Source organism: Stenella coeruleoalba (assembly GCF_951394435.1).
Source record: "Stenella coeruleoalba genome assembly, chromosome: 13".
Taxonomy (NCBI): Eukaryota; Metazoa; Chordata; class Mammalia; order Artiodactyla; family Delphinidae; genus Stenella; species Stenella coeruleoalba.
This window is the reverse complement of record NC_137159.1, coordinates 11,658,826-11,682,363: the sequence shown is the minus strand read 5'-3', so window position 1 is coordinate 11,682,363 and position 23,538 is coordinate 11,658,826. Positions and strand designations below refer to the sequence as shown.

Genomic DNA, 23,538 nt, shown 5'->3' with positions numbered 1-23,538 from the left:
TGGTGGTGCTGAATTCTCTTAGCTTTCGCTTGTCTGTAAAACTTTTGATTTCTCCATAGAATCTGAATGAGATCCTTGCTGGGTAGAGTAGTCTTGGTTGTAGGTTCTTCCATTTCTTCTCTTTCAATATACCATGCCACTCCCTTCCGGCTTGTAGAGTTTGTGCTGAGAAATCAGGTGTTAACCTTATGGGAGTTCCCTTGTATGTTATTTGTCGTTTTTCCCTTGCTGCTTTCAGTAATTTTTCTTTATCTTTAATTTTTGCCAATTTGATTACTGTGTGTGTCGGTGTGTTTCTCCTTGGGTTTATCCTCTATGGGACTCGCTGCCCTTCCTGGACTTGGGTGGCTACTTCCTTCCCCATGTTAGGGAAGTTTTCGACTATAATCTCTTCAAATATTTTCTCTTGTCCTTTCTCTCTCTCTTCTCCTTCTGGGACCCCTATAATGTGAATGTTGTTGCGTATAATGTTGTCCCAGAGGTCTCTTAGGCTGTCTTCATTTCTGTTTTTTTTTTTTTTGGTGGTACGCGGGCCTCTCACTGTTGTGGCCTCTCCCGTTGCGGAGCACAGGCTCTGGACACGCAGGCTCAGCAGCCATGGCTCATGGGCCCAGCCGCTCTGCGGCATGTGGGATCTTCCCAGACCGGGGCACGAACCCGTGTCCCCTGCATCGGCAGGCGGACTCTCAACCACTGCGCCACCAGGGAAGCCCTGTCTTCATTTCTTTTCATTCTTTTTTCTTTAGTCTGTTCTGCAGCCGTGAATTCCACCATTCCGTCTTCCAGGTCACTTATCCGTTCTTCTGCCTCAGTTATTCTGCTATTGATTCCTTCTAGTGTAGTTTTATTTCAGTTATTGTATTGTTCATCTCTGTTTGTTTGTTCTTTAATTCTTCTAGGTCTTTGTTAAACATTTCTTGCATCTTCTCGATCTTTGCCTCCATTCTTTTTCCGAGGTCCTGGATCATTTTCACTATCATTATTCTGAATTCTTTTTCTGGAAGGTTGCCTATCTCCAGTTCATTTAGTTGTTTTTCTGGGGTTTTATCTTGTTCCTTCATCCAGTACATAGCCCTCTGCCTATTCATCTTGTCTGTCTTTCTTTGAATGTGGTTTTTGTTCCACAGGCTGCAGGATTGTAGTTCTTCTTGCTTCTGCTGTCTGCCCTCTGGTTGATGAGGCTATCTAAGAGGCTTGTGTAAGTTTCCTGATGGGAGGGACTGGTGGTGGGTGGAGCTGACTGTTGCTCTGGTGGGCAGAGCTCTGTAAAACTTTAATCCACTTGACTGCTGATGGGTGGGGCTGGGTTCCCTCCCTGTTGGTTGTTTGGCCTGAGGCAACCCAGCACTGGAGCCTATCTGGGATCTTTGGTGGGCCTAATGGTAGACCCTGGAAGGGCTTATGCCAATGAGTACTTCCCAGAACTTCTGCCGCCAGTGTCCTTGTCCCCACGGTGAGCCCCAGCCACCCCCTGCATCTGCAGCAGACCCTCCAACACTAGCAGGTAGGTCTGGTTCAGTCTCCCCTGGGGTCACTGCTCCTTCCCCGGGTCCCGATGCACACACTACTTTGTGTGCGCCCTCCAAGAGTGGAGTCTCTGTTTCTCTCAGTCCTGTCGAAGTCCTGCAATCAAATCCCACTAGGCTTCAAAGTTTGATTCTCTAGGAATTCCTCCTCCCGTTGCCAGACCCCCAGGTTGGGAAGCCTGATGTGGGGCTGCGAACCTTCACTCCAGTGGGTGGACTTCTGTGGTATAAGCGTTCTCCAGTTTGTGAGTCACCCACCCAGCAGTTATGGGCTTTGATTTTTACTGATTGCGCCCCTCCTACCATCTCATTGTGGCTTCTCCTTTGTCTTTGGATGTGGGGTATCTTTTTTGGTGAGTTCCAGTGTCTTCCTGTCGATGATTGTCCAGCTGCTATATGTGATTCTGGTGTTCTCACAAGAGGGAGTGAGAGCACTCCCTTCTACTTCTACTCCACCATCTTGGTTCCTTTTGACAAGATTTGATATTGTCATTTTCTTTGATTATAGCCTTTCTGGTGGGTGTGAAGTGTTTTTATTTTTATTTAATTAAATGGTACAGTTACTTTTTCAAAAAAATTTAATTAATTAACTTTTGGCTGTGTTGGGTCTTTGTTTCTGTGCGAGGGCTTTCTCTAGTTGTGGCAAACAGGGGCCACTCTTCATCGCGGTGCGCGGACCTCTCACCATTGTGGCCTGTCTTGTTGCGGAGCACAGGCTCCAGACTCGCAGGCTCAGCAGTTGTGGCTCACGGGCCCAGTTGCTCCATGGCATGTGGGATCCTCCCAGACCAGGGCTCGAACCCGTGTCTCCTGCATTAGCAGGCAGATTCTCAACCACTGCGCCACCAGGGAAGCCCTGAAGTGTGTTTTAAAAATTTTATTTATATTTTTTGGCTGCATTGGGTGTTCGTTGCTGTGTGTGGGCTTTCTCTAGTTGTGGCAAGTGGGGGGACTACTCTTCTTGCGGTGCACGGGCTTCTCATTGTGGTGGCTTGGCTCTCTTGTTGCAGGGCACAGGCTCTAGGCAGTTGGGCTTCAGTAGTTGTGGCATGCGGGCTCTAGAGTGCAGACTTAGCTGTTGTGGCGCACGGGCTTAGTTGCTTCGGGGCATGTGGGATCTTCCTGGACCAGGGCTCAAACCCATGTCCTCTGCACTGGCAGGCGGGTTCTTAACCACTGTCCCACCAGGGAAGCCCCTGAAGTGGTTTTAATTTGCATTTCCCTAATGACTTATGATGTTGAGCATCTTCTCATGCGCTTATTAGCCATTCATTTATCTTCTTAGGTAAAATGTGTATTTATATATTTACCAATTTATTGACCTTTAATTTTGAAATTATTATAGATCACAGGATGTTGTAAAGTAGTAGAGGTCCTGTGGAGCCTGCACTTTTTCCCCCAGAGGTAACATCTTACATATCTATAGTGCATTGTTAAAACAAGGAAATTGACATCAGTACAATCACGGGCCTCATTCAAACTTCTTCAGTTTTACATGTACTCATTTGTGTGTGTATCTGATTCCATGAAATTTTATCACGTGTAGATTTGTGAAAACACCCCAATCAAGATTCAGAACTTCTTTATCACCTCACAGATCTTCCTCATGCTACCCACTTGAGAGTCACATATACCACACCCATCTACCGCAGTCCCCAATCCCTGGCAGCCACTAATCTGTTCTCCATCTCTATAATTTTGTCATTTGAAAATGTTTTATAAATGGAATCATACAGTAAGTAACTTTTTGAAATTGGCTTTTTACAGTTAGTATAATACCCTTGAGATCAGTAGAGGCTGTTGCATATATCAATAGTGTATTTCTCTTTTAATTTGAATATTTAGATGTGTAAAGTTTCAAGAGAGTAATGATAAAACCCAGCTCATCTTTGGCTCCGTCACCAACATACAGGCAAAGGATGCAGCTCCAGTGGAGGTAAATGCAGGCACATTTCTTGAGAAGTTGAAAGTCGTTGTGCTTTATAATTTGTACAGATTGGAAAATAAAATTTTTGCCTTTTTTTTTTTTTTTTTAGAAGATAGACACTATGCTGGTCCTGGAAGGCAGTGGAAACCTGGTGCTGTACACAGGAGTGGTTCGGGTAAGTAATAAATAGCATTTCATGCTTTTAGTAGGACTAATTCCTTAATAATTATTTTTTAATGTTAGTTTAGTTTGATATTTAAAATTTTTTACCTCCTGTCTATAGAATTTGGCAGAAGATTCTTGTAAGAGTTGACAATGAAGTCTTCAATTTAGGTTGGGCCGTATTTGGAGGTCTAGGACTACTGTCATTAGATGGGTTGGCAGTATGAAAACAGGGCAGTTGGGGAAACTTTAATGAATATAGATAATTTTAAAAAAAGAAAAAAGTTAATTAAAGTTTTATAAAGAATATAGTTTTGAAATTGATGTATGGGTAGCTTTCTTAAGTCTCAAAGTTTTATTAAAGTTTCATTGTATTAAATGTATAATATATATGTTGTCTGTGTCTTTTTAAACAGTTGTGAACTTTACATATGGAATAATGTAAATTTTACAAATTTAAATTATGAAATTTAAATACCGTTTGAAGGATAATGAAGCAAACATTCATATAACCACTACCCAGGTTAAGAAATAGGATGTTGCCATATATTTACAGTCTCTTGGATTTTCTTTCCTCATTGTATCCTCATCCCCCAGAGATCCTTACTTGGAATAAATCAGTCCCTTGTTTTTATTACTAGTTTTTGCAGTTATGTATGTATCACTGACGAGTAAATTGTTTAGTTTTCCTTGTTTTTGGATTTTCATATAAAGAAAACATACCACATACTCTTCTCTGACTTATTTTGCTCAACATTATATTATTTTTAGATTTATTTGTGTTAACGTGTAGCTGTTGACTCATGCACTGTTACCTAGTTTTCTGTTGTATGATTATACCAGAACTTTACCAGCCACTAGGGTTGTTTTGCTGTTTCCTCTAATAAACAATGCTTAAAAAGTTTTTAAAAAATATATATCTCCTAGCCTTTAGAATATATGCATGTTCAACTTAGCCGCATGGTGCCACATTGTTTTCCAAAGTGTAGGTTGCATCAAGGTTGCAAGGTTGTGCTCCTTGCCTCCAACAGTGTATGAGAGCTCTCGAAGTTTCTTTACATTCTTGCTAACCCAAAGTACTGTTAGCTTTTTGTTTTTGTTTTTCCCAGATGGGTGCCTCATTACAGCCAGGTGATAATGGAAGTCCAGGCTCCCTCCTGGCCTTTGCTCACAGGGCCGAGGGGTGGGGTGCAGTATTTTCCTATCGTGTTTGTCTGGAGTAGGTTGGTCATTGTCTAAAAGTTTTCTAGCTATTCCTTTACTGATTGGGTCTTTTTTCCTGTCTGCTCCTGTAATGAGACTGTGGTCTGCCTCAATTTCCACGTTACCTAGAGGCCAGTTTGAGAACCGAATGGTGTTATACATCAGTGTTTAGTTCTCAGATCTTTTACTGTGTCATTGTTGGTCAGTTTCACACATGGGTCACTAATTGTTGGTCAGTTTCACAAAAACTTTATATATACTAGTTCTTCTGTCATTTTTGTTTTTTAATCCTAAAAAACACACCACGATTTCATACATGTATTTAGAAAGTCCTTTTCTCTATTTCCTCCCTCTCCATTCCTCCCCTCACTCCCTAGTTGGGACAGTGAGGGGTTGCTGCTTTGTTATTGCAGGGTAGGGATGGAATAGAGTGTTCCACCCACAGTCTCTGGAACAGGGAGGGGAGAGGTAGGCTGCTTTTTATTATAGAGGGAGGATGAAAGCCAGGCTCTTCCCCCTTGACAGTTGCTGCACACAGTGGGGCGGTGGAGAGGGGCTGCCTTGTGGCAACGAGAGCAGGGCTTTGTCTGCAGTGCCTGCAGCTGCAGTGCCTGATGAGGGGAGGCGATGCCACCTTGTTACTGCATGGCTGGGCTGTAAGATAGGCCTCGCCTCTGTGCTGGGGCAGGGCGCCACCTAGTCCTTGCAGGTGGGATGACAGGACCCTGCCCGTAGTCTCCAAGCACAGCTCCTGATGGGGCGGGCACTGAGGGCTGTGGCTTCTTCCGTGTGTTTGCCTGAAGTGGGGCAGGTGGGGCGAAAGTGTTTCTGCCCTGCTTAGTCTCTCTTCCTGACCAAGTTTTGGCCAAAAGAGCAAGGTTTTCATGGGCTCTCTTTTGGTGTGTGCTTGTGGACATTTCTGAGTTGTGGGCCTCTCGAGAGCCCAAGGCCTGGTTACGTAGGGAGTTGGAGAAACAAAAACAAAAGCTAGGGAATTCATAGTTCATTCCTGGTTCTCAGGCCCCTAGCCAGTCAGTCTTCTTTCCTCACCTTTTAGAGTCTTCTGCTAGTTGCATCATACATTTCGTGCAGATTTTGTTGTGGTGGTAATTCGTGGGAGGAATAGCAGGGAATGTGCTTATTGCATATTTTTATGAACTGGAGGGGGGGTGGTCTCTGATGGCTTTTTAAAAACTTTATATATACTAGTTCTCCTGTCATTTTTGTTTTTTAATCCTAAGGATTTTATTTGGGCAACTTCTGTAATTCTGTTAGCTTTCGGGTAGTATATTGACATAAATATATATATTGTCAAAATTCCACTTTAGTTCTGAGTATCTCCTTTTAGTCTTATCAAGAGTTTTCAGCCTGTGTGGGTGTGAATTTCTGTTGTGTTTTTCTTGAGAACCCTGTGGGTAGCTAAAAGGAAGGAGTGGGTAGCTAAAAGGAAGGAGTGGGTAGCATGGGTTGCTGGCTCATTCTTTTAAGGTCAATGAAGAGTTAATGTAAATTTTTTTTGAGGAAGAAGTATTTGAAAGTTTAGGACAGAAGACAGATTGTGAGCTAGAGAGCACGGTTTGAATTAGGTTGGATTTAATTTCTTGAGTATCGCTTCAGCCTAAATTTTTTGGCTCCCAAGAAGTAATTGGTGTCTTTCTCTCTGCCAGGAAAATACTTAACAAGACTGATGCTTATAGTCTCTGAAAGCTTAGTGTCTCTGCTGCCTTTACCACCAGTGAGGTAGAAAAATGCATAGTATACTTGAATTTTGTATAGTGTCTTGACTATATTAACATTCCCCGTTTCCTGCCCCCAGAGAAGTCCTTAGTTATGAAAAGAAGGAATCAGATTAAGAATTTATGCCAAGGTACTCATAGTTGGTTGGTAGAATTTGATACATTATTAAAATTTTAATTCTCTTTTTTAGTTGTGTTTGGTGATCATAGACTTTGAAATATTTAAAGAAATATATGCTTACATGCCTAATGTTTCATTTAAGAACATGATACAGTAGGAAATTCCCTGGTGGTCCAGTAGTTAGGACTCTGAGCCTCCACTGCAGGGTTCAATCCCTGGTTGGGGAACTAAGATCCTATAAGCTGTGTGGTGTGGCCAAAACAACAACAACAACAACAAAAAGTTAAAGCTAATTTTTTTCCACATTTTTTTACTGCTTAAAGGTGGGAAAGGTTTTTATTCCTGGGCTGCCAGCTCCCTCCCTGACAATGTCGAACACGATGCCTCGGCCCAGCACCCCACTTGACAGCGTTAGTACTCCTAACCCTCTGAGTAAGCTGCTTGGATCCCTGGATGAGGTAAGACAGGGAGTGGGTGTTGTCAAAAATTAATAGTGTTTTAAAGAAGTTTGGTCAAATATTAGTTCTTTCCATGGTTAACTTTTTTCTGTTTTAATGATGACAGAATTGGAAGTTTGGCTAATGCTTGTAGAATGTGTATATTTTCAAACACAAATGATTCAGTAAACATACATTGACTTCCCTTCTGATGTGTAAGGTACTTTTTGAAGGTGCTGCAGTGAGGAAAGTGATGCATTCTTTTTCATCTTGGGATCTTAATTGGGTGGAACAGATGTACTGTCTGTTTTAAGAGATTATAATTTAAGATAGGTAGACTATTAAGACTTAAGAGGAACAGAAAGTACCATAGGAGATTCACTGATAGGAAGATACATTCTGATGGGATGATGTGGTGGAATCAAAGGCTCCTCTTCTAGAGACGTGTCTACCTTGGTTTGGACCTGGAGGGTAAGTAGGATGTCTGTAGATGGAAGGGGCCTTTGGGGTATGCGGAATTGCATGGGTGTGGGCGTGGAGGCAGGACAGTGCAGAACATTTTAACACATAGTTGTATCTCCATCTCCCAGCATACAAGTGAAGACTCAAGAAGTCTGTGGAATGAATGAACGCTTATAAAAGTACACGTAGTCCCTTGGGTGAGGTAGGGCAGGGGTAGGATAATAATAACCTGTTTTCTAGTGTTATCTGTGTACTAGGCACTGTTCTGAGTGTTATATATGTATTAACTCATTTAATCCCTTAAAACAGCTTTATTAGGAAAATATTAATCCTTGTTTTACAAATGGGCACATAGAGAGGTACAAGGAGGTTACTGGTCTAACGACATACAGCTAATAAATGGTAGAGCTAGGATTTACACTGTCTTCCTAACATGCTCTTGAAAAAGAAAGGATGAAAAGGTTTTTATTCCGAATGCAGTCTCCAGGGCATTATAGGTTTTTGAGCATGGAGTTAAGAATGTTAGGATTTGTGTTTTAGATAGGTTTATCTTGGGATTGCAGATAGACCAATTAGATCCCAAGTGCTGTAAGACTCTGGGGCCACCTCCTTCCGATTCCTTTCTTTCTCTCCTGATCTTGGTCCCTCAAGTCCAGGTAGTCACCACAGCTTTGTAGTGCTGTGCATCAGATGTGCTATTTTTATCGACTTTTTCTAGTTGCTTTGGTGAGGACCTTGGTCTGCTACAAGGTACTTAGTCATGATTAGAGCAGAATGGTTTTAAATCATTATGTACAATTGCTAGACCATATGCAAAAAAGATATATAGTTTCTTTAACCTTAATTTCTCAAAACATGCTTCACATGTGTTGTATTTATGACTTTTTACAGGCTGTTCTATTGTCCCCAGTTCCAGAACTAAGGGATTCTTCAAAGCTTCATGATTCTCTCTATAATGAGGATTGTACTTTCCAACAGCTTGGAACTTACATTCATTCTATAAGAGACCCTGTCCATAACAGGGTAACGCTAGTAAGTATGCATATTTATTTTTAAAAGGTTAGGCAACTTTCCAAGAATTGTGGCTGTTATTTAAAGTTTGTCAGAACGCAGAATTTTGTGATAAATGGAAACGTTTCTTGTGATTTTTAAAATCTCTTGTAATGCGTCATTTTTTTGCCCTATTTTACTTTAAAGTAGTTCTGGCCAACTTTTCTGAAGTTCATGTATTCTTAAAAAATTTATTGAAAACAAAGCTGTTGAATCAGTTGAATTTTATATGGGCACGGTTTTTGTCTTTCTATTAAAAGTGAGCCTCTTACTTCTGGTGATGGTGACTCAAGTGTCTATATGAAAATTAGACACTTTGTTAAAGACAAGAATTTTTGTAAATGTTTTACAAATAAGTACATTTATTGTTTCTAAAACTTCGAAGTATTCAATTCTGTTTGAAAAATATTGCTTGTTTTTCATTTATTTTATTGCATTTTTGTTTGACAGACAGTCTTGTGAAGCATCAGCTATTTTTAAGACATTCAGAGACTTAGAGTGCACAGATTCTATTTACTCGCTCTTATTTGTTTCCATTCTTTTCCCTAGGAACTGAGTAATGGCTCCATGGTTAGGATCACTATTCCTGAAATTGCCACCTCTGAATTAGGTATGATTAAGAATCAAACCTCACTTTTGTGTGTTCTTAGTGTGATTTAAAAGATTTGGAGTAATTGCTGATTTACATGAATAATTGGGGTTTAAAAAATTTTTGCTGTTTTTGAAGCCATGAGATGGAGTTTTTTACTGTGCTGAGAAGCTATAAAAAAGAGCTGCGGGGCACTTTGCGCTGCCCGCTCCATGTGTGCTCTAAGGCTGGGGGAACCCGTGAAGTGTGTGCTAGTTCTGCTTCTGTGAGATTTCTTATGAAAAAGAAGCCATGCAGTGAGATTACAGTGTATGGACACGCCTCTTGCAAGAAAATCTCAAAAACAAGGAAGCCCAAGCAACTAAAATAGTTTTTGGAATATTGATGGTTTTTAATCCAAAAATATATCTCTCAATTGTTAGATACATTGAAAATTAACATAATTGCCTTTAACTGAATAAAACTTAACATTATAGTAAAAATACACTCAGGAGTATTTTGATAAAATTGGAGTCTGCTTGAATTATCATTGAAATGCAATTTGGAAAGTACTAGGTGAAAAATATTTCTGAACATAGAATAGTAAAGAAAACTGGAATTGAAAAGATTTGCCAACAAATGTAAATTAAGAAAAGAATGCTTGTATGATATAAGAAAATTCAGGACATCTATTAGTTTCAAAGTCTAACTGCCAGAGCAGAGCGTTGGCAGATTGTGTGAATTCTGCAATTTGCTAAGTGGACTAGAATGACTTGTGTTTTAGGAAGTATCTTTCACTGGTGTAGTAAATGATATTCTGAGTTTGTGTGGAGATGCCTTGCTTTTCTGAAAGGTATTTAGCCAGTGATCTCAAGAAGTATAAGCCTAACCAAAGTACATAAAAACAAATAACAGGTTAATTAAAAAAAAAAATCTTACTCTCTCACGAGCAAATAGAAGTCACATAGTTCATGCACGTAAGTTTTTGTACTTTACTTATAAAGCTTTCCTCAGCCCCTCAGGCAGTATCTGGTTTACACTTAATTTGGATTCAGTCATGACAAACTTGATTATTAGGTTTTCTAACATTGGTTTCATTTGATTCCAACCTTTGCTGTGTATGCACACACATAGCAAATTGATGAGAAAAAGCATATGCTGCTGAGGATGGGACCCGGTGACAGTGCCAGTGGGCAGGGAAGAAAAGAATCCTCTAAAGAGATTATGGGAGGATACGAAAGCGTTGCAGTTTGGGGCCATTTCCTGCTAAAAGCAGACCCAGGCCTCTTTATAGCAGTAGCCCTTACCACCCTGAGGGGGTCGCTGTATGACAGTGTAGCACTGTTAAGTGATAGCCATACTAATGATATTGAGTCATTAAGAAAGTTATAGTTTACATGGTATTGATTGATCAGAGAGCATGTAAAACATTTTAGAAACAATGCTGTCAGAAATAATGAAAAGTTATAAAGCTTTGGTTAACCAGAATGTTCAATCATTCAGAACATATTTTAATGCTAAGTAAGCATTGCTATTTGAGGAGGTATATATTGATTATTACATATTTACTGAAGTATTGAAGCAATATTTTATATGAATTTATTAATGTAGAAATTGTATGTTTTTTGTTAGAATGGCCTTTAATTTATTGTCCAAACTAGGACATTTTTGAGAGTGAAATGGGGAGCTATTAATAACTGTCAGGGCCATGGATGTCAATCACCTCTGTCTTAGGTAATCTCAGCTCTTTGGTTACTCTATTTCTGATCCAAAATGAATGATCACAAAGCTGCCCTGAGACCTCTTGCAAGCCCTGTTAAATTCAGTGTCAGTTGATTGGCTAGGTCAGATTTGCATCCCATTGGCTCTTTAATGGCAGTTCTTTTTTCATAGTACTTGGCCTTTATATAGTAGTAATTAAAAAATGTTCCTAGTAAAAGGGGAAAAGAAATGCATGCATAGGAAGCATACTAAAATTAATCTTTGCTTTTAATAGTACAAACTTGTTTGCAAGCAATTAAATTTATCCTGCCAAAAGAAGTAGCTGTTCAGATGCTTGTCAAGTGGTACAGTGTCCACAGTGCTCCAGGAGGACCCAGTTATCACTCAGAGTGGAACTTATTTGTGACTTGTCTAATGAACATGATGGGTTATAACACAGACCGCTTAGCATGGACAAGGAATGTAAGTACAGATAATTGTTTTTCCTCCTGAGATATTCTGTTGTTATCAATGTAATGTTTGCATAATTTTTTTTAACATCTTCATTGGAGTATAATTGATTTACAGTGGTGTGTTAGTTTCTGCTTTATAACAAAGTGAATCAGTGATACATATATCCCCATATCACTTCCCTCTTGCGTCTCCCTCCCTCCCACCCTCCCTATCCCACGCCTCTGGGTGGTCACAAAGCACCGAGCTAATCTCCCTGTGGTATGCGGCTGCTTCCCACTAGCTATTCTGTTTTACGTTTGGTAGTGTACATATGTCCATGCCACTCTTTCACTTTGTCCCAGCTTACCCTTCCCCCTCCCCATATCCTCAAGTCCATTCTCTAGTAGGTCTGTGTCTTTATTCCCGTCTTGCCCCTATGTTCTTCATGACCATTTTCTTTTTTTAGATTCCATATATATGTGTTAGCATACGGTATTTGTCTTTCTCTTTCTGACTTACTTCACTCTGTATGACAGACTCGAGGTCCATCCACTTCACTACAAATAACTCAATTTCGTTTCTTTTTATGGCTGGGTAATATTCCATTGTATATATGTGCCACATCTTCTTTATACATTCATCTGTTGATGGACACTTAGGTTGCTTCCATGTCCTGGCTATTGTAAACAGAGCTGCAATGAACATTGTGGTACGTGACTCTTGTTGAATTATGGTTTTCTCAGGGTATATGCCCAGTAGTGGGATTGCTGGGTCATATGGTAGTTCTATTTTCAGTTTTTTAAGGAACCTCCATACTGTTCTCCATAATGGCTGTATCAATTTACATTGCCACCAACAGTGCAAGAGGGTTCCCTTTTCTCCACACCCTCTCCAGCATTTATTGTTTGTAGATTTTTTGGTGATGGCCATTCTGACCAGTGTGAGATGATATCTCATTGTAGTTTTGATTTGCATTTCTTTAATGATTAATGATGTTGAGCATTCTTTCATGTGTTTGTTGGCAATCTGTATATCTTCTTTGGAGAAATGTCTGTTTAGGTCTTCTGCCCATTTTGGGATTGGGTTGTTTGTTTTTTTGATATTGAGCTGCATGAGCTGCTTGTAAATATTGGAGAGTAATCCTCTGTCAGTTTCTTCACTAGCAAATATTTTCTCCTATTCTGAGGGTTGTCTTTTCGTCTTATGGTTTCCTTTGCTGTGCAAAAGCTTTGAAGTTTCATTAGGTCCCATTTGTTTATTTTTGTTTTTATTTCCATTTCTCTAGGAGGTGGGTCAAAAAGGATTTTGCTGTGATTTATGTCATGGAGTGTTCTGCTTATGTTTTCCTCTAAGAGTTTGATAGTGTCTGGCCTTACATTTAGGTCTTTAATCCATTTTGAGTTTATTTTTGTGTATGGTGTTAGGGAGTGTTCTAATTTCATTCTTTTCCATGTAGCTGTCCAGTTTTCCCAGCACCACTTATTGAAGAGGCTGTCTTGTCTCCACTGTATATTCTTGCCTCCTTTATCAAAGATAAGGTGACCACATGTGTGTGGGTTTATCTCTGGGCTTTCTGTCCTGTTCCATTGATCTATATTTCTGTTTTTGTGCCAGTACCATACTGTCTTGATTACTGTAGCATTGTAGTATAGTCTGAAGTCAGGAAGCCTGATTCCTCCAGCTCTGTTTTTCTTTCTCAGGATTCCTTTGGCTATTCGGGGTCTTTTGTATTTCCATACAAATTGTGAAATTTTTGGTTCTAGTTCTGTGAAAAATGCCATTGGTAGTTTGATAGGGATTGCACTGAATCTGTAGATTGCTTTGGGTAGTATAGTCATTTTCACAATATTGATCTAATCCAAGAACATGGTATATATCTCATATCTCTCCGTCTATTTGTATCATCTTTAATTTCTTTCATCAGTGTCTTATAGTTTTCTGCATACAGGTCTTTTGTCTCCTTAGGTAGGTTTATTTCTTGATATTTTATTCTTTGTGTTGCAGTGGTAAAGGGGAGTGTTTTCTTAATTTCACTTTCAGATTTTTCATCATTAGTGTATAGGAATGCAAGAGATTTCTGTGCAGTTATTTGGTATCCTGAAACTTTACCAAATTCATTGATTAGCTCTAGTAGTTTTCTGGTAGCATCTTTAGTAGTTTTCTGGTAGCATCTTTAGGATTCTCTATGTAGAGTATCATGTCATCTGCAAACAGTGACAGTTTTACTTCTTCTTTTCCAATTTGGAATCCTTTTATTTCTTTTCCTTCTCTGCTTGCCATGTCTAAAACTTCCAAAACTATGTTGAATAATAGTGGTGAAGGTGGGCAGCCTTGTCTTGTTCCTGATCTTAGTGGAAATGGTTTCAGTTTTTCACCATTGAGAATGATGTTGGCTGTGGGTTTGTCAAATATGGCCTTTATTATGTTGAGATAAGTTCCCTCTATGCCTCCTTTCTGGAGGGATTTTGTCATAAATGGGTGTTGAATTTTGTCTAAAGCTTTCTCTGCATCTGTTGAGATGATCATATGGTTTTTCTCCTTCAATTTGGTAATATGGTGTATCACATTGATTGATTTGCGTATATTGAAGAATCCTTGCATTCCTGGGATAAACCCCACTTGATCATGGTGTATGATCCTCTTAATGTGCTGTTGGATTCTGTTTGCTAGTATCTTGTTGAGAGTTTTTGCATCTATGTTCATCAGTGATATTGGCCTGTAGTTTTCTTTCTTTGTGACATCTTTGATTTTTTTTTTTTTTCTTGTGGGACACAGGCCTCTCACTGCTGTGGCCTCTCCCATTGCGGAGCACAGGCTCCGTATGCGCAGGCTCTGCAGCCATGGCTTACGGGCCCAGCTGCTCCATGGCGTGTGGGATCTTCCTGGACCGGGGCACGAACCCATGTCCCCTGAATCGGCAGGCAGACTCTCAACCACTGCGCCACCAGGGAAGCCCCCTTTGTCTGGTTTTGGTATCAGTGTGACGGTGGCCTCGTAGAATGAGTTTGGGAGTGTTCCTCCCGCTGCTATATTTTGGAAGAGTTTGAGAAGGATAGGTGTTAGCTCTTCTCTAAATGTTTGATAGAATTCGCCTGTGAAGCCATCTGGTCCTGGGCTTTTGTTTGTTGGAAGATTTTTAATCACAGTTTCAATTTCAGTGCTTGTGATTGGTCTGTTCATATTTTCTATTTCTTCCTGGTTCAGTCTCGAAAGGTTGTGCATTTCTAAGAATTTGTATATTTCTTCCAGGGTGTCCATTTTATTGGCATATAGTTGCTTGTAGTAATCTCTCATGATCCTTTGTATTTCTGCAGTGTCAGTTGTTACTTCTCCTTTTTCATTTCTAATTCTATTGATTTGAGTCTTCTCCCTTTTTTTCTTGATGAGTCTGGCTAATGGTTTATCAATTTTGTTTATCTTCTCATAGAAACAGCTTTTAGTTTTATTCATCTTTGCTATCGTTTCCTTTATTTTTTTTGATTTATTTCTGATCTGATCTTTATGATTTCTTTCCTTCTGCTAACTTTGGGGTTATTTTGTTCTTCTTTCTCTGATTGCTTTAGGTGTAAGGTTAGGTTGTTTATTTGAGATGTTTCTTGTTTCTTAAGGTAGGATTGTATTGCTGTAAACCTCCCTCTTACAACTGCTTTTGCTGCATCTCATAGGTTTTGGGTCATCGTGTGTTCATTGTCATTTACATCTAGGTATTTTTAAATCTCCTCTTTGATTTCCTCAGTGATCTCTTGGTTATTAAGTAGTGCATTGTTTAGCCTCCATGTGTTTGTATTTTTTACAGATTTTTTTCCTGTAATTGATATCTAGTCTCATAGCATTGTGGTCGGAAAAGATACTTGATACGATTTTAATTTTCTTGAAGTTACCGAGGCTTGATTTGTGATCCAAGATATGATCTGTCCTGGAGAGTGTTCCATGAGCACTTGAGAAGGAAGTGTATTCTTTTGTTTTTGGATGGAATGTCCTATAAATATCAATTAAGTCCATCTTGTTTTATGTATCATTTAAAGTTTGTGTTTTCTTATTTATTTTCATTTTGGATGATCTATCCATTGGTGAAAGTGGGGTATTAAAGTCCCCTACTATGTTTGTGTTACTGTCATTTCCCCTTTTATGGCTGTTAGCATTTGCCTTATATATTGAGGTGCTCCTATGTTGGGTGCATAAATATTTACAGTTGTATCTTCTTGGATTGATTCCTTGATCATTATTAGTGTCCTTCTTTGTCTCTTGTAATAGTCTTTGTTTTAAAGTCTATTTTGTCTGATATGAAAATTGCTACTCCAGCTTTCTTTTGATTTCCATTTGAATGGAATATCTCTTTCCATCCCCTCACTTTCAGTCTGTACGTGTCCCTAGGTCTGAGGGGGTCTCTTGTAGACAGCATATGTATGGGTCTTGTTTGTGTATCCATTCAGCCGGTCTGTGTCTTTTGTTTGGAGCATTTAATCCATTTACATTTAAGGTAATTATCGATAGCTATGTTCCCATTACCATTTTCTTAATTGTTTTGCGTTTGTTATTGCAGGTCTTTTCCTTCTCTTGTGTTTCCTGCCTAGAGAAGTTCCTTTAGCATTTGTTGTAAAGCTGGTTTGGTGGTGCTGAATTCTCTTAGCTTTTGCTTGTCTGTAAAGGTTTTAATTTCTCCATCGAATCTGAATGAGATCCTTGCTGGGTAGAGTAATCTTGGTTGTAGGTTTTTCCCCTTCATCACTAAATATGTCCTGCCACTCCTTTCTGGCTTGCAGAGTTTCTGCTGAAAGATCAAGTGTTAACCTTATGGGCATTCCCTTGTATGTTATTTTTCCCTTGCTGCTTTTAATATTTTTCCTTTGTATTTAATTTTTGATAGTTTGATTAATATGTGTCTTGGCGTGTTTCTCCTTGGATTTATCCTGTATGGGACTCTCTGTGCTTCCTGGGCTTGATTGATTATTTCCTTTCCCATATTAGGGAAGTTTTCTACTGTAATCTCTTCAAATATTTTCTCAGTCCCTTTCTTTTTCTTTTCTTCTTCTGGGACCCCTATAATTTGAATGTTGGTACATTTAATGTTCTCTCAGAGGTCTCTGAGCCTGTCCTCAATTCTTTTTTTTTTCTTTATTTGCTCTGCTGTAGTTATTTCCATTATTTTATCTTCCAGGTCACTTATCCATTCTTCTGCCTCAGTTATTCTGCTGTTGATCCCCTCTAGAGAATTTTTAATTTCATTTATTGTGTTGTTCATCACTGTTTGTTTGCTCTTTAGTTCTCCTAGCTCCTTGTAAAACATTTCTTGTATTTTCTCCATTCTCTTTCCAAGATTTTGGATCATCTTTACTATCATTATTCTGAATTCTTTTTCAGGTAGACTGCCTATTTCCTCTTCATTTGTTACATCTGGTGGGTTTTTACCTTGCTTCTTCATCTGCTGTGTGTTTCTCTGTCTTCTCATTTTGGTTAACTTACTGTGTTTGGGGTCTCCTTTTCACAGGCTGCAGGTTCGTAGTTCCTGTTGTTTTTGGTGTCTGCCCCCAGTGGCTAAGGTTGGTTCAGTGGGTTGTGTAGGCTTCCTGGTGGAGGGGAGTTGTGCCTGTGTTCTGGTGGATGAGGCTGGATCTTGTCTTTCTGGTGGGCAGGTCCATGTCTGGTGGTGTGTTTAGGGGTGTCTGTGACCTTATTGTGATTTAGGCAGCCTCTCTGCTAATGGGTGGGGTTGTGTTCTTGTCTTGCGAGTTGTTTGGCATAGGGTGTCCAGCACTGTAGCTTGCTCGTCGCTGAGTGGAGCTGGGTCTTGGCGTTGAGATGGGATGTCTGGAAGATTTTTGCCGTTTGATATTACGTGGAGCTGGGAGGTCTCTTGTGGGCCAATGTCCTGAACTTGGCTCTCGCACCTCAGAGGCACAACCCTGATGCCTGGCTGGATCACCAAGAGCCTGTCATCCACATGGCTCAGAATGAAAGGGAGAAAAAAAAGAAAGAAAGAAAGAGGAAAATAAAATAAAGTTATTAAAATAAAAAATAATTATTAAAAAAAATTAAAAAATGTAATAAAAAAGAAAGAAAGAAAGAAGAGAGCAAGCAAACCAAAAAACAAATCCACCAGTGATGTTTGCATAATTGGTTGTGCAGCATTCAGAGTATATAACATATCAGTTTACTAATGGGCATACTTCATTCAACAGAATGGAATATGTTAAGGCTTATTGTGTCTATACATTTTAAGTCAAGTATCATTACTATTTAATAACATTTTACTAGTAATTAGAATTATTGCATTTTCATAATATGGTAAAGCACTTTGGCTACTATTTCTCATTTCATCTTTGTAAAATGGCTATAAGTTATGCTCGGATTAGTAGTAGTCTTGATTTTATTGATGAAGAAACTGAATCACGAAGAAATCACGGACTAGAGATTTGCTCAAAACTGGGCCTTCATTGTATCTTCTGACTCATGGCTTAATGTTCTTTTCTGAAGCCCAGACTGTGTTTTCACATACAATTGCTTGGTCTGTGAGGAGGAAGGTTTGATTTGATGGAGATTTAAAGTGCTTTAGCCTAAGTATGTAGTCTGCTAATGATATAAAGCTGCATTCCTCATCTCCCTCCCTAGAAACTTTCTTCCAGGCCCTTAATAGGTTATTTACAAAATCAGGGTAGCGTCTTCAGTATTGGTGATTTCCTTTTGCCTCTGGAGATCACTCCCAGGACAACCTTGCCTGGGTCACTCTGAAGAAATCACTGTAGAACACACTTACCTTTCTCCAGGTAACTCAGCTGTACTTGTCTATACATTTTAGTTTCATACCAGCAAATCCATTTAAAAAAATCATTTGTTTTTTTTTATTATGGAAGTATACATGCTTACTGAGGAGAATTTGGAAAATGGAGGAACTAAGAGGAAAATACTGCTACTCAGAGACAGCCACTCTAAACGTTTTGCTTTTGCTTTATAGATAAACATGATATCAATGAAAATTTCCTATATCATTAAAAATTCTTCAAAAAACCCCCTTCATTTTATAGGCTACCATGTGGTTTTATCATGATTAATGGCTAATAACTGAACATTGTTGAACCAGTTTTTTTCTTATGAGTAATTTGCAAACATTCTTTTATATGTAAATCTGTACATCTCTCGTCATTTCCCAAGAACTGAACCCTAAAAGAGGGATTACTAGGTCAAGTAATGTTCAAAAAGGGTTGTGCAATCAACATTTTCACCAGCATCATTTAAAGGTGCCCATTTCACCACATTGATTATTTGAGTGGGGTGAACCTTTGCCAACTCAGAACTATTATGTTATTTCTGTATAAGTAAATGGGAATGGCTTTTTAAAATTCTCATTGGTCATTTATAGTTTTTATTATTTATTTATTTTTGCGGTACGCAGGCCTCTCACTGTTGTGGCCTCTCCTGTTGTGGAGCACAGGCTCTGGACGCGCAGGCTCAGCGGCCATGGCTCATAGGCCCAGCCGCTCCGCGGCACGTGGGATCTTCCTGGACCGGGGCACGAACCCATGTCCCCTGCATCGGCAGGCGGACTCTCAACCACTGCGCCACCAGGGAAGCCCCCTATAGTTTTTATTTTTTGACTTGCATTTCATGGCTTACCTGTTTCATTCTCCTCTCCACCCTAGCAACCAAAGTAATCCTGTCCAATAAAGTCAGATCAAGTCACTCCTCTGCTCAGAACCCTCTAGTGCCTTCCCATCCTACTCAGTAAAAGCCAAAGGCCTGCAAGACACCATGTGACCCAGCTTCTCTTACGTCTGGTTTTACTGCTTACTCATCCCTGCCTTGCTCGCATTGTCCCCACCACGCTGGTTTCCATTGTTTCCCCTGAACACACCAAGCATGTTCCTGCCTCAGGGTCTTTGCACTTGCTGTTACCCCTGGAGAAAATGACTTCCCTCAGACAAGACAAGCTGAGGCCTTTTCCAGATGTCACCTCAGTGCAGCCTTCCCTGTCCATTCTGTGTAGAATTGTACCTACACTCCATGCCCCCCTTATGATCCCCTTTACCTTTTTTTCCTCTTAGCACTAATTATATATAATATGCTGTATATTTTATTTATTTTGTTTGTGTGTCTCTTCTCCTCCCACAGGAAAATTCTGTGTGGGCAGGGATTTTTGTTTGGTTTTGTTCACTACTCTATCTCTAGGACCTACAGTAGTGCCTGGCATAGGTGGCTGTTTAGTGAACATTTGTTGAATGAATGCCCTTTTCCACCTGAATGAAGTATTTTAACATTTTGTGTCTGTTGCATCATGTGAAAGAATCGCCCTCTGCAATTTCCTTGGGAAAAATTTTCCTGGGAAAATAGGGACAATTTTCTTATTCCAAACAATTGCATGAATGCTACTTCATTCCAGATTTTTCCATTCTTTATTAAATATGGAAAAATTGTGCCTTATAGAAACCGAGGATTTCTACAATATGAATAAGTCCACTTCAGCTTCTTGTAGTTTTTGTATGTTACTGTCCTGTGGAACTTGTTGAGGAATACAGATCACTGTGCCCCATTCTCTAGCAGAGAGCCAGTGCCCCCTTGTGTTTCCATGTTGTGGTTAGGACTGAGCACCCACAGTTTTTTTCTTTTGTAAAGAAGAACATGATTCTTTGATTTACTTATTGCATGATAGCCCTAAAGGAAGGAACGAGGAAATCAGCTCTGACATTTATTTGTAGGACTGCATAGTTAAACCCTGCTGTCTTTTGTCCTCGCCGTCAAAGCTCAGGATGAAATGGTCCTCAGTGGCAAATGGTTTTTATTTTGCTTTGTCCAGATATATCTCTTTTTTGTTTTCATTTAAGTAATAGAGTGGAGGGTAGAGTACCGAATTTCTGCCAATGACTAGCTCTGTGATTTTGGCATTTCTTTGGGCCTTCCTTAATTCACTAATTAGTTAAATGAGAGGACTGGGCCAGACATTTCTTTCTGGTTCTTACATTCTGTGAGTGGTTGCATCTAGGGTTAACTGTTCTGTCCTTTGGGATGCTCATATTTTCATTAGATAGATATTGAGTCCCTGATGTGGGCCAGGCATGAAGCCAGGCTTTTCAGATACGCATTAGGGAAGACAGATAGTTCCTCTCATGGAATTGACTGTCCTAGGGGAAGGCAGATAAATGAATATTTTATATCCAGGTTGTGATAGATCAAGGTCAGGGATCCACAGAATTATATAACAGGATTGGCTAACCTGTGACATATTAAAATAATGAAAATAAGACAGATCCATATATGTCACAAAGAGGTATCTGTATCAGACAATCTCCACTGTCCTTTCCCATAACTCCAGGTCTTAATGAACCTGATAACCATAGCTGGGACATTCTTTCTGACTGTGGGACTTAAGACTATGTGTGTGCGCACGTGCACACATGTACGCTATATTTGGTTGAAGTTTTAGGTAAGATAGCTATCATTTCATCTGTTGCTTTGATTTTGCTCGTTATTTTTGTTTTTTGATAATATTGTATGTAAGTTGGGCTGTGTTTTATTTAAATGCTTCACAAGAAAACCTGTTCTCTTGATCAGTTTTTTAAATTACTTTATTCAGTTTAAAAAAGTACTTTATGCAGTTTTATATTTAAACATTCAGTTTTAAAAATTATTGCTATCTATGTTTAGTTTTTATATAGAAATAAACTTTCAGATGAATGAGATTAATTGATAAATATGTAAGTTTTTATAGCGTAGGAAAACAGCTATTGCTATTTATAGGGTTATGGTTGATTAGTTGGTAGTTCAGTGCCTGTGTAAAGTAGCAGGTGGCAAAGGTTATGCCAGAGGGAATTGAATAAGACTGAACTTTTAGAAAATTGCTTTTATGTAACTGCATTAGGATAGGCTAACTATTATAACAGAAAGCTCTCAAAAGATATAATGGCTCACACACAGTAAAAATGTGTATCTTGTTCATATAACAGTATTTAGCAGGTAAACAGGCCTCGTGGTTATTAGGGACCCAGGCTGATGGAGCATCTGTCTTCAACGTGAGGCTTCAAAGATAGCCTTAGAGTTGATGCTAGATGCAAGGGAAATAGCCTAGGGGAGCATGAATGGGAGGTTTTCAGGAACTGGGCCTGGCAGTGGTGACATCTGCTTTCATTCATAATCACACTGTCAGAGGGCCACGGCTAACTGTGAGGGGGCAGGGATACATAGCCTGGCTGTGGGTCCAGGAGAAAGAGGAGAACACAGATTTTGGAGAGTAGCTACCCATCTCTGCCATAGAATTGTTAGACTGTCACTGTAGACAGACTCTAAATAAATGTCTGCTAAGTTCTGACATTTGGCTGACACTGGGTTGATTCTTTGAGACTTGGCATATTTTGGGTATAGCTAATGGTCCTGTTCTTTCTACCAGTGGAGTGAAGATCTGTGTCATCAGAGAAGTAGGGGAGGAAAGGAAGCTACCACTGCAGTACCTGTGAGCCCAGGCACTGGACTAGGTGCTTTACATAGATGATTTCATTTAATCTTCACAATGATCCTAGAAGAAAGGTTTTCATGCCATGTTTTTCCAGATGAGAAAATGAGTTTTGGTGACATTCCTCAGTTTCCATAATTGGTAGAACTGATTTCAGAATCATTTAAGTTGATCAGTTGTCAGTGATAAATTTACATGATTTTGTCTTCTCTTTTGGGGTTATCTTCCAGTTCGACTTTGAAGGATCACTTTCCCCAGTGATTGCACCCAAAAAAGCAAGACCTTCTGAGACAGGATCTGATGATGTAAGCATTGTTTTTTCTTGCTAATAAAAATTAATCTGTGAGTATTATACTGGTCGCCCACATTTGTAATGTTCCTGTTGATTTGCATGTATTTCTAACACCTTTTACTTATTTTAATACTGAATGACAGCTATGTTGAAGGACAGGACCTGTTACATTTTCTGTGGCTATTTATTCACTTTTGTCTTTAATGATCATCTAAAAATTACTAAACATACATAATGCTGTGTGATTTAAATTTGGGTTTATAGATGTTTTACTGCCAATTGATCACCTGAAGTGACAGCATTTGCCTTTTTAGGCAGTGTTTCTTTAATTTAGGTTTTCAAACATATCAGATTCCATGGGTGTATTCTTGTTGTTTGAAAACATTCTTTTAAAATTGAGGTTTAATTTACATAAATGAAATGCTCAGATCTTAAGTATGCAGTTTGATCAATTTTGACAAATGCACACTCGTGTGACCCACACTCCTCTCAAGAACAAAACATTTCCATTATTCCATAAAGCTCTCGTGCCATTTTAAATCATTTCTTTCTTCTCAAAGCGTCCACTGATTTGAATTCTGTCATATGTTAGCGTTGCCAGCTCTAGAATTTGATATAAATGAAGGAATATAGTATGTAATCTTTGGCATAAGGTTTCTTTCATTCAGCATAATGCTTTTGAGATTCATCCATGTTGTTGCAGATATCAGTAGTTTGTGCCTTTTTATTGGTGGGTAGTATGAATATACCATAGTTTGTTTATTCATTCTTCCGCTGATGGATATCTAGCCCATTTCCGTTATTTGACTGTTATGTGTAAAGCTGCTGCCAACATTCAGTAATAAGTCTTTGTGGGCATATATTTTCATTTCTCTTGGCTAGATACCTAGCAACTTGTTGGGTCATTGCTGGTTCTCAGACTGGTTATACCATGTTAACACTGACGAGTAATATATGAGTTGGCCAATATTTGCTGTCAGTCTTTTTCCTTTTAACCATTTGGATATGTGGAAAGCAGTTTCTCTAAGAGGTTTTAATTTGCCTTTCCCTAATGACTAATGATGTTAGGCACTGTTTCATGTGCTTATTAGCTACTTACATATGTTTGTGTGAAGTTTCTGTTCAGGTGTTTTACCTATTTTTAAATTGAATTTAAAAAAATATTTATTAAGCTGTAGAAGTTCTTTATATATTTTAGATATGACATTCTTTGTCATATGTGTATTTTGGGAATATTTTCTCGCAGTATGTGGCTTAACAGTGTCTTTTGGCGAGCAGAATTTTTTATTTTGGTTGTCTAACTTATAAATTTTTTACTTTCATGGTTGGTTCTATATCTGTTCCAAGAGTTTTAAAGTTAGAATAACACACTGTATTAAGCCTGACAAAAGCACCAATAAATTCCAAGTTGTGACAAAACCATAGACCACATTCTCTCAATACAATAAATCGCAAGTAGAAA

General features: G+C 39.1%; 1 protein-coding gene across 5 annotated transcripts in view; it reads left to right on the top strand.

The window, feature by feature from the left end:
* ANAPC1 (anaphase promoting complex subunit 1) overlaps window positions 1-23,538 on the top strand; it is a 176,114-nt gene that overhangs the window by 19,614 nt on the left and 132,962 nt on the right. For all 5 annotated transcript variants that reach the window (XM_079940043.1, XM_079940044.1, XM_079940045.1 and 2 more), the window contains exons 12-18: window positions 3,372-3,462; window positions 3,563-3,628; window positions 6,999-7,133; window positions 8,466-8,606; window positions 9,174-9,234; window positions 11,189-11,376; window positions 22,015-22,089. In XM_079940043.1, the coding sequence (XP_079796169.1) occupies window positions 3,372-3,462; window positions 3,563-3,628; window positions 6,999-7,133; window positions 8,466-8,606; window positions 9,174-9,234; window positions 11,189-11,376; window positions 22,015-22,089 (757 nt within the window). The remainder of the gene's footprint in view (window positions 1-3,371; window positions 3,463-3,562; window positions 3,629-6,998; window positions 7,134-8,465; window positions 8,607-9,173; window positions 9,235-11,188; window positions 11,377-22,014; window positions 22,090-23,538) is intronic.